The 12,098-nt window shown below is 37.3% G+C and overlaps 1 protein-coding gene across 3 annotated transcripts in view; it reads right to left on the reverse strand.

Annotated features, from left to right (window-relative positions):
• The window catches only part of CENPI (centromere protein I), a 54,866-nt gene that overhangs the window by 36,925 nt on the left and 5,843 nt on the right, over positions 1 to 12,098 (reverse strand). For all 3 annotated transcript variants that reach the window (XR_006267590.1, XM_043459038.1, XM_043459037.1), the window contains exons 4-5: positions 9,958 to 10,076; positions 9,569 to 9,676 (exon numbers count right to left, since the gene is read on the reverse strand). Coding sequence is in view for 2 of the 3 variants with exons in the window: in XM_043459038.1 (XP_043314973.1) it covers positions 9,569 to 9,676; positions 9,958 to 10,076 (227 nt within the window). In the remaining variant the exon portion in view is untranslated. The remainder of the gene's footprint in view (positions 1 to 9,568; positions 9,677 to 9,957; positions 10,077 to 12,098) is intronic.

Here is a 12,098-nt window from a genome sequence, read left to right on the forward strand (position 1 = left end):
CTTTAGAATATAGGAAATTGAAAAAGTAAAAGTAAAATTGAAAAATTAAAGGGGTGACAGAGGATAAGATGATTGGATAGCATCACTGACTCAATGGACATGAGTTTGAGCAAACTCTGGGAGATAGTGAAGGACAGGGAAGTCTTGCGCACTGCAGTCATTGGGATCACAAAGAGTCAGACACGACTTAGTGACTGAACAACAATAACAAATTATTAAATGGGACTAGAGAAGTAGCAAAACCCAAGATTTTTTTAAACAAAGTTATATTTTGGTAGTTATGACTCTAAACTTTAAAGTACAGAATTTCATATTGCCACTCCTCTACTTAGAAATGAGTTGATAAAGACTGAACATACTTGTAAGAAGTGTGAATTTAGATATAGGATCTTCTTTTTTATTTAAGGGAAGAATACATATTATGACCAAATCTGCCATATTCTACACAAAATATAGTAACTTTCTGTAAAAAAAAATTCACTGCCTCACATCCCTGAACCATTGAAAGCTGAAATGAACCATTGAAAGTGTTAGTCACTCAGTCATGTCCGACTCTTTGCAATCTTATGGACTGTAGCCCACCAGGCTCCTCTGTCCTTGGGATTCTCCAGGCAAGAATACTGGAGTGGGTTGCCATTTCCTTCTCCAGGGGATCTCCCCAACCCAGGGATGGAACCCAGACCTTCTGCATTGCAGAGATTCTTTACCACCTGAGCGACACAGGGAATGCTGTGAACCTTAGCAATACTATTTATCATGTTGGGTATAAAATGAGTGTCACCCTAAGCTCCAGTATTCTATCTGACACTGTCCTTTAATCACATCTAGAAAGGAAAAATTCATGTGCATCTGAGACTTTACAATTGCTGTGCTGACAAATAGTTAGCCACCGCATCTCAGTCGCTACAGTCAGGCGCCCATCAAGTTGTGACTTTTTGTTTTTACTTTTTGGCTGCACCACATGACATATGGGATCCTAATTCTTGATCAACGATTGAACCCACACACCTTGCAGTGGAGTCTTAACCAGTGGACCACGAGGGAACTCCCAAGTTGTAACTTTTTTTTAATGCTTTTTATAGCTAGGATCCTTATTTCTTCTGGGTGATACTTATACAAATGTGTTCAGTTTATAAAAATTGATTGAACTGATTACATATAATAGAAGTAATTTGGTGTATGTATGTGTGCTAAGTCACTTCAGTCATGTCCAACTCTTTATGACCCTATGTACTGTAGCCCTCCAGGCTCCTGTGTCCATGGGATTCTCCAGGCAAAAATACTGGAGTAGGTTGCCATGCCATCCTCCAGGAGATCTTCCCAACCCAGGGATCGAGCCCACGTCTCTTTTGACTCCTACATTGGCAGGCAGGCTCTTTACCACTGGTCCCACCTGGGATACTTCAATAAATATTTTTAAAGAGAAGAAAAAGGAAAAAAAGGAAGCCCCCTTCTCACCTGCCATGCTGAGCAAGAAAATCTTTAGTCAGCATCATGAAAACTACTCAAGCATACTGAAATTATTTGACAAACATTTATGAATAGAACCTATTCATTCATTCATGAAAGAAGTATTTATTAAGCAGTAGATAAAACAGACAAAAAGACCTGCCCTTATGAAGTTTACAATACTAGATATTTTGGTTATAAAAGGCTCAGTCCCTGCCTGAAAGAACTCCTAAGTACGTATCCAAAAGAATTCTAAGCAGGGACTTGAACAGACACTTTGATGCCAATGTTCACTGCAACATTATTCATGTTAACCAAAAGGTAGAAACAATCCAAAAGTTCATCAACAGATAATGGTATATACATACAGTAGAATATCATTCAGTCATAAAAACAAAGTTCTGATATATGCTATAACATGAATGAACCTTGAAGACATGTTAAGTGAAAGAAGCCAGACACAAAAGAACAAATACTGGATTATTCCACTTATTTAAGGTACCTAGAATAGGCAAAGCATTATGCTTTCAAGTAAAAAGTAAAGTAAGTTAAAAGAAGCCAGTCAAAAATGACCCCACCCTACATGATTCCATTTATGTGAAATGTCCATAATAGGCAAATCTCTAAAAACACAAAATATATTAGGAGTCGCTTGCATGCATTCACGCCAAGTCATTTCAGTCTTGTCCAACTCTTTGCAACCCCATCGACATAGCCTGCCAGGCTCCTCTGACTATGGGGGTTCTCCAGGCAAGAATACTGGAGTGGGTTGCCATATCGCCTTCAGGGAATCTTCCCAACCCAGGGATTGAACCCACATCTCTTATGTCTCCTGCATTGACAGGCAGGTTCTTTACCACTAGTGCCACCTCAAAAGCCCCAGGAGTTGCTTAAGAACCTCTAAATAGAAAGATAGAGGTGATAGCTAAGATGTATGAGTTTTTTTTTAAAGTGTAAGAAGGTCACAATAAAGCAAGCCACATGAATACGTTGGTTTCCCAAGGGGTATGAGATTTTTGAAGTGATGAAAATGGTCTACAACTGACTCTGCTCATGGTTGCACATATCTATGAACATACTAAAACCCAGTAGATTTTACTTTGAGTGGACTGTGGTATATAAGTTATATCTCACAAAGATGCTGTTAAAAAGTATTCCGAGAGAAAAGAAACAACATATTACAGTTAGACTGATTCAACAACAATGGAAAGGAGGTGCCAGTGGAATAATACTGTCAATGTCCTGAGAGAATTTAACTGTCACCCTAGTGTTCTACACACAGCAGAACCAAATTTCTTTTTTTTCCTACATATACATGTATCTGTTCTTTTTCAAATTCTTTTCCTGATTAGGCAGAACTAATTTTTAAGAACACGGGCATAGTAAAGACATTTTTAGGCAAAGACAGAGTTTACCATCAAAGATTCTACTCTCAAACTGGGGCACTATGACAACCCAGGGGGGTGGCATGGAGTGGAGGTGGGAAGAAGGCTCAAGAGAGAGGGGACATATGTATATCTACGATCCATGTTGATGTATGGCAGAAATCAACACACTATTGTATTATCCTTCAATTAAAAATTAAAAAAAATTAAAAATAAAAAGATTCTACTGAAAGAATATTCTAGGGATTTCCCCAGTGGTCTAGAGGTTAAGATGCTGCACTTCCACTGCAGTGGGCACAGGTTTAATCCCCTGTTGGGGAAGTTCTATATGCTGGTGGTGCAGCGAAATAAAGAAGAAAAAAACCTAAAGAAAATATTTTCAGACAGAGGAAAATAATCTCGATTAAAGGTCTGAGATGTAAAAACAAATGATGAGCAAAAAACCTGGCAAATATGTGGGCAAATCGAAACATTAATTGTGAAGAAAATAATAATGTCTACTATGTCTGTATGTGGAGGAGGATGGTGAAGAGTCAGAACTAAAATCAGATAATAGTGTACAATCTGGGAGGGATGTGATCAGAGTTAAAGTATTCTAGGGCCCTGTATCTTTCAAGATGAAGATAAAGATATTGGTTACCTCTAGACTTTAAGAAAAGCCTTAAAGATTTCAACTGAGAAAATTATAAATAGTTATTAATTCATTAAAAAATAAATCCATTACATGATAAATGACATATTTTATGAAAAATAACTATATCTTCCAAACAAAAGAAAAATAGTAAGAAGGATGACTTTTTATATATTACATTTTATACTATATATGCATATTAAAATAGGTACAATAACACCACCACACACAGAGTATGTAATTTCCAACCACGAATGGGGGGAAACCACAATCAATCCAAAATAAGAGGGATGAGGAAAAGAATCAGAAAAAAAGCAGATCATTTAAAAGTTCAAAATAAGAGATCTCAGGGTTTCCCTGGTGGTTCAGTGGTAAAGAATCCACCTGCCAATACAGGAATTCCACTCTTGATCTGGGAAGATTCCACATGCCATGGAGCAACTAAGCCCATGCACCACAACTGTTGAGCCTGTGCTCTAGAGCCTGGGAGCTGCAACTACTGAAGCCTGTGCACCCTAGAGTCTGTGCTGCGCAACAAGAGAAGCCCACATACCACAATTACAGAGTAGCTCCTGTTCCCTGCAACTCTAGAAAAGACTGCAGCAATAAAGACCCAGCAGAGCCCAAAATAATAAAATTAAAAAATAAGGTAGTCCTACTTACTTCTACGATAACAGTAATCACTACAAAGGTAAATAAACTAATTTTTCAGGCAAAAGTGAAAAATCATTAAACAGGATTTAAAAATAAAATCTGTACTATGCTAAGTTGCTTCAGTCATATCCAACTCTTTGCAACCCTACGAACTGTAGCCAGCCAGGCTCCTTTGTCCATGGGATTCTCCAGGCAAGAATGCTGGATCGAGGAAGTGTCTAAGACATGAGGGCAAAGGAAGATTTTTCAAAAAACCAAAAGATAGAAACACACCAAGCAATGTTGTTGCTATTCAGTCGCTAAGTCGTATCCGACTCTTTGTGACCCTATGGACTGCAGCACACGAGGCCTCCCTGTCCCTCATTATCTCCCGGAGTTTGCCCAAGTTCATGTCCATACCAAGCAATATACTAGCCAAAATAAAGCCTGAGTTGACAATGTCAATATCAAACAAAATGACTAAAACGAAAAGCATTTCTAACAAAATGCTACTCCATGATACAGGTTTGACTCAGCAGGACAATATGAAAACTATAATTGTGCCTTTACCTAGTAATAGACTCAAAATATATAAAGCAAAATTTGACAGAACTTTTTAAGGAAAAACTGACAAGTCTGCCTTCTGAGTGGGAGATTTTCAACATACTTCACTTGGTAATTGACAGATGAGCAGCGATGGCAACAACAAATCCACAGGATACGGAAAATTTCAATTCCAGTAACCTGCATTCCCTTACTCTAGTCTTCAACAACTCACTGCACTGTCACTCTAAATCCTGTCATCACACGTTCCCAGTCCCCCCCTGCAATCTTAAACTCCAATGCCACAACTTCTATCATTCCAATTTTTAATCCTAATACATGTCTTTAATGTCACCAAGGCAACCTGAAACTCAGCTGTTTGTGCTCCCAATCTGCTCTCTTCCCCCTTTTCTCTCTAGACTTCCTGATCTCTTAGCTCAGTCACTCTTTGTGTCCCACCCTGGAGGAACTACGACCCTTGACATTATTAACATCACAAATTCATGCTCCCTAAACTTATCTGGGCCTTCAGAACTGTGTCTCTTAATCTATTTCTATTTCCACCAAGAGCTATTTCAAAATGTATACTCTCAAACATAACATTCTATCTTTTCCTCCTCATTTTCAGCAGAAGACCTTGCCTCCTACTTGAGTGAAAATTTGAGGAAAAAAAAAAAATCACTAAAACCACTGGGCAGGAAATCCCTCAGTCACATCCCTTACTAACTCACAAATTTATGGACATCAACACCCATATCTCTCTTCCTATTGAAAAGAAATCCCTATAACTTTAACCCTGAAAGTGAAAGTGACAGTCACTCAGTCATGTCCGACTTTTTGCAACCCCTATGGATTGTAGCCCACAGGCTACAGAGGACAGGCTCTTCTGTCCATAGAATTCTCCAGGGAAGAATACTGGAGTGGGTTGCCATTTCCTTCTCCATTAACCCTGATCCCTAGTCTTATTCTGATACCGCTCCTCTATATTCCCATGGAACTCTGTGGATATTATCACAGGATTTATCACACTGTACTTCTCTCTCCTACTACATTTAAAGATCTTCAAGGCTCAGCCTCTTACTAGGTAAGTTACCTTAGCAAAGTTACATAACTTTTCCAAGCCTCAGTTGTCTCATCTCTAAAATGGGAATAGCATTTCCCATAAATCCTGCCTCTAGTCACATGACCCTGGATAACTATTTGACTTCTCTGTGCCTCAAACTCCTCCTCTCTAAAATGGGGATAAAAGTGTATATGTCACAAGGATGTAAAGAGGTTTAAATAAGTTAAAACCACTTCTTATCTGGTGTGTGTTTTACATTTACAACACATTTCAGTTTGGTCTAGCCACATTCCCAGTGCTTATTTAGTCGCATGAGGTTAGTGGATACCATACTGGAGAGCACAAGTATAGAAAATAGTGGGTGCTAAATAAACATTTATTTTGAAATGAGGTGAACAATAAAAAGAACTTTCAGACCCTCAGAACTAGGAAAAAATACATAGTCTGACATTTCATTTTCTACATCTCAACATCTCTGAAAACAAAACTAATCCTAAAATCAGTATCAGGTGACAATTTTAATGGCAACATTCCATTGTAATGGTTTGAAAGATAATGATGCATCTTAAAACTGATGGCATCTTAGAGTGTGTAAAAGCACTTGGTGCATGGTATATAAGGCTCATATAAGTTAACTATATGAGGCTTATAGTTAACTTATGTGCTAAGTCGATTTGGTTATGTCCGACTCTTTGCAACCTATGGACCACGGTCCACCAGGCTCTTCTGTCCATGGGATTCTCCAGGTAAGAATACTGGAGTGGGTGGCCATGGCCTCCTCCAGGGGATCTTCCCAACCCAAGCATTGAACCCGGATATCTTATGTCTCCTGCATTGGCAGGAGGGTTCTTTACCACTAGCACCATATGGGAAGACCAATAGTTAACTTATTCTTAACTCATATTTGTATCTCCAATACTAGCTCAATCAATCTCACATTAGTTAATAAATGTTCACTGAGTGAATTTCTACAGGATGTAACCTCAAACTTTGTACATCTAAAGCCAAACATATTATGTTCCTTTTAAAACTACCTCCTTTTCCACAAATTTCCTTTTATGGTCAAAGGTACCATCATTCTGCATCATGCTGACTTACAAACTCTATCTTTATTTCTTGACCTTTCCCTTAATTCAGTTTAGGTACTAGATTATGTCAATTCTTCCTTTACAGTCTCCTTTAAGATTTGTCCCTTCAATTTTTCATACCCCTTAATCTCTGATAGTGACTCTCAGACTTTTTGGTCTCAAGACTCTTTACATTCTTAAAAATTAGAAGATCCCCAAAAGGTTTTGTTTATCTGGTTTATAGCTGTTGATATTCACCATATTAGAAATTAAAACTAGGAAATTTTTTAATGTTTAGTAACGCATTTAAAAAATAAACTCATTACATTCTAACCATAAATGAAATATTTTATGAAAAATAACTATTTTCCCAAAAAAAGACTTAGCGTGACATAGTTTTACATTTCTACAATCTCTTTAATGTTTCTGACTTAACAGAATACAGATAGATACTCTGCTTATGCATTAAATGTAACAATATATTCTTATGATTGAAGTACATGAAGAAAAGTTAGCCTCATACACATATGTAATTGGAAAAGAAAGAATATTTTAATAGCCTTTTCAAAAAATTGTGGATATTAGTCTTTGATACTTCACCAAAACTAATAAGTGGTAGTCTCTTAGGAAATAGCTGCAATGTGGATTCCGAAATCTTATCAATGAACTCTTTGTACTCTATTCTATTAAAATTCATTGATATATCTTGCATTTTGGATGGCTTTTACCCATACATAATTTCAAACGAGATCATTTGGAAATTAGTTATACTGATCTCCCAAATGTTGACATATTTCATTATATAATTATTAATATAATTATAATTGCAATCATTATATAATACTAAAAATCACAGTCATTAATATTTTCATTCTCATCAGCAAAGTCTTTTAAGTATTGGGAAGCTGTCAAGTTCACAATGACAAATACAAATTTTTCAAACTTGTCATTTTTGCTTTAAAGCTCAAATTTTACCACTTGCAACAAATAGTGCCAGTTGTTTTCTATGAAATGACCAGCTCACTTTGTTCATTTTTAAGAAAACATCCGCCAAATACCAAGTCTGAATAAACACAGTTTATATGTCAGTCATTCTTTGAAGTAAAAATGGTATTCCATGGAAAAAAGTAGCTAGTTTGGCTCACAATTCAATCACACAAAGTTTCTTTCCTCACGACAACTGTTGTGCTTTAATATGCAGAAGGGATTTATTTATATTTCCCATTTCATCAGACAGAATATTAAAGATATGTCTCACAGGTTGAAGTTTAATATAATTAATGAATTAATTTTATTGCTTCATTTGGGACATTATTAAGTAAAACTAGCATTTTTGTTTTTTACTACAGTAAAGAACACAACAAACCCCACTACAGTGCAGACTCACTGCCCTGAGTGGGTCAGCAGTTTTATCCATCATCAGTGCAAATGTCAACACAGTGAAAATAGCTACTAACATCTTGATATTGCTGTAAAGATAATTTTAACCTCTGAGACCTCCTGAAAGTTTCTCAGGAAGCATCAAAGGATCCACAGAGCATATTTGAGAATTGCTAGTTTAGGATATCATCAACATGTCAGTCTCCTAACTAGTCTTCCTGATTCTAGCTTCCATCCTAATTCATAATGTTTGGCATTATTAGATACAACTTCCTACAATGTTGCTTTCAACATGTTCTGTCCTAAATTTTTCAGTGATTTCCCCACTGGATAAAGTTCAAATTCCTTACCATCATATTTAAAGACCTCTACAATTTTTCCACACCCAATTTTTTCAGCCTTACCACCCACCACTGCCTGACATCAATTGTAATTAAGTCAGTCTGATCTATTTAAGGTTTCCTAAACACAATTTACACAGCTCACAACTTTGCTTGTAATATTCCTGTCATATCAAACATTAAATCTCAAATCCTACTCCACCTTCATGGCCCAGTTCAGTGCCCACATACTTTATGACGCTTTTTCTAATCACTCTCGTTTAGTGTTCTTTTCTTCCTGGAAATATCACAGCAATTATTATCCTCACATTAACACACACTGTCTGATGATAGAACTTACATGTTGTCATTTAACTTTACATGCTTTCCTTAGTCTCCCAAATAGATTACAAACCCCTGGAATATAGAAACTCTCAGCTAACCTTTGAATCTTCTACACTGTCTCATATAATGCAACAAACATAGTCAATTTTTTAAAATGAAATCAATAAATGAATTCCCGCCCCTCCCCAAAGCAAGAGAAGTTCTGTTAAATGAATGGTTCACATGGTCTGTGAACTACTGATGGTCCTTGAAAGACTTCCAGGTGGACAGTAGATTGATTTCTTAGAGTTATTAATGCTTTCAATGGGAATAATTATGCTATTTAATCAAAAACAGTCCACTGGCATCTCATGAAAAGTAATCCTCTTCTTCTCATTAATTCTGATGAGGTTTTCAGTGTTAATCAAGAAACTGTAGAATAAGTGACCCAAAGGACCCTGTTGAAGTGGTTTAAAAGGGAAAAGATGGCAATCATTGCTCTAGATCAGCAAAGAGACTCCAATGTGAACTCAATTCTACCTGTAACAATTATTTCCTTAAAAGAAGATAAAAAGCACATGTGGGGAAATTTTCATTTGTTAATCTCAGAGACAGGCATAACAGTGTTTGTTATGCTACTCATTACACTTTTCTGTTTCATACATTTGAAAATAAGAAAGGAAAGTTGTTTGGTACTTTGAAGCATATATGGTGTGTCGATATACAAGCACATACCACTGATCAATGCATAATGCTATTCAATTTTTACTTACCAGTGCATCATCTTGCAATGAAGCAAAAAAGAAGCCATAGAGCAAGTTAATTTGCTCCTTGTGATCAATGAAGTCAAACATTGCAACCAGCCAACGATAAAAAAGCACCTATTGAGAAACAAAATGCTTATCTTTAGAGAAATATAACTGGCACAAAAGAGCTTAATTCCCCCCTCAGGACTGTTTTAGAAGCTTCTAGCACAAAGGATAATAGACTTTATTTCTCAGTAAAAATTTCTATTTGAACAGAGTTCTTGCATCAAGCTATATTGTTCCAAAACTACAAGCTCTGCACAAAAGGCCACTGCCATTACTTCATAAGTGGCTCTTCCTTGCCAGCCCTTAAGTGGCTCTGAAGGACTTTTCATCAAAGTGTTTAAAAAAATTACCTTGGTGCTACCAGAACACTTGCCAGCACAAAGCCAGGAGACCGCCTTAACCACAGAATCTTCTGATATTAGAGTTACTGGAATCATACACTTGAATATCCGCGTGTTTACAGCACTCCCTAGAAAGTAGACAAAGTCCAAATTAAACTACATTTTAGGGTCTTGATAGTCCCTTCACTGTAATTAACTCTTGGTCCTAAAACTTTCACTTCACATTGAAGGCAATAAAGTAATATTCAATAACTCTTACAGTGAAGGCAATGGCAACCCACTCCAGTACTCTTGCCTGGAAAATCCTATGGGCGGAGGAGCCTGGTAGGCTGCAGTCCATGGGGTCGCAAAGAGTCAGACATGACTGAGCGACTTCACTTTCACTTTTCACTTTCATGCATTGGAGAAGGAAATGGCAACCCACTCCAGCATTCTTGCCTGGAAAATCCCAGGGACGGGGGAGCCTGGTGGGCTGCCATCTATGGGGCTGCACAGAGTCAGACACGACTGAAGGGACTTAGCAGCAGCAGCAGCAATAACTCTTATCATCATTACAAAGCATAGCTTGAAACAAAAATGTACTTTTAACTTCTAATATAAACTATAAAGCAAATTCTTTGGCTCTAGTATTTCTTTTTTTTGTGTGTACACTAAAGTTTTATTAAAGTATAAAGGAGATAGAGAAAGCTTCTGACATAGACATCGAAGGGGGTAGAAAGAGTACTCCCTTGGTAGTGTTAGCAATGGAGTTATATACTCTCCAATGAATCCAAAGAACGTCTGGAGGTTGTAAAGACCTCACCAGACCTACTCCCATAATTTACATTTTAAGATAACAGAGTTGGCCAGAAGGCTTAATCCAAAGACTGTCCTCAGGCAGGATACATCCTTGTAAAGACCAGACCCACTCCCATAATTTATGTTTTAAAATAACAGAATTAGCCAGAAGGTTTAATCCAAAGACTGTCCTCAGGCAGGATACATTATTGTTATATAATCCTAAAGAAAGTAGAGGACAAAAAGTAAAAAGTTTGTCCTTTCTTCCTCCTTGAATATTCCAGACCTCTCTCCTTGGGGACCCCTAGACTGGCTCTAATATTTCTATCTAACAATGGAGGATGAATACAGGATCTCTTCTTGGAAGGATGAAAATGTTTGGACTAAATTAGATAGTAGTGATGACTGCCCAACTCTATGTGCTGTGCTTAGTCACTTAGTCATGTCTGACTCTTTGCGACCCCATGGACTATACAGCCCATGGAATTCTCCAGGCCAGAATACTGGAGTGAGTAACCATTCCCTTCTCTAGGGGATCTTCTCAACCCAGGGATCAAACCCAGGTCTCCCACATTGCAGGCAGATTCTTTACCTTCTGAGCCATGAAGGAGACCCAAGAATACTGGAGTGGGTAGCCTATCCCATCTCCAGGGGATCTTCCTGACCCAGGAATTGAACCAGGGTCTCCTGCATTGCAGACAGATTGCATTGTAGGCAGACCTGGGAAGCCCACCCAATTCCATGGATATGCTAAAAAAAAAAATGAACAAAACCAACCCCATATGCTTCAAAAGGGTGAATTTTATGGTATGTGAATTACATCTCAAAAATAGTGTTTTACTCCTAGGAAAATTTCATGGACTTTTAAAAATGGCATAATAGATTCTGATTTATTTAAATCTACTGTAAGACATCTTACATCAGCTGCTACATTTAAGGACAGATAGATGCATTTGTATTCTCCATCCACGCCCCAAAAGTGGAAAGGATACCAGAATGAAACAACTACCCTATTAGCTGGTAGTACTGTCATTCTATATTGGTCCAATCTTTCCATCATTCTCTGGCTTCCATGCTATTATCCCATCTGCTAATAGAAGTGATGTGACCAGTAGCTTTGTCTTAATATACACCCTATATCAGCTTCTGCTTATTAAGGCTTCAGTAATTTTATATATACATATATTATCAATTTCTTTTTGTATTTAAACATTGTTTTATTTGCATTATACTGTGGTAATCAGAACCATTCACTGAAAAACTAGTGTTCTCAACTTTTCATACAAGTAGAAGCCACAATAGTATCTTGGATACATGTGTTTTTAACCAATGTTTTAAAGGCATTACAGTGTGTTAATCACATCCATTCAGTA

The sequence above is a fragment of the Cervus canadensis genome, chromosome X (genome assembly GCF_019320065.1).
Source record: "Cervus canadensis isolate Bull #8, Minnesota chromosome X, ASM1932006v1, whole genome shotgun sequence".
Classification (NCBI taxonomy): Eukaryota; Metazoa; Chordata; class Mammalia; order Artiodactyla; family Cervidae; genus Cervus; species Cervus canadensis.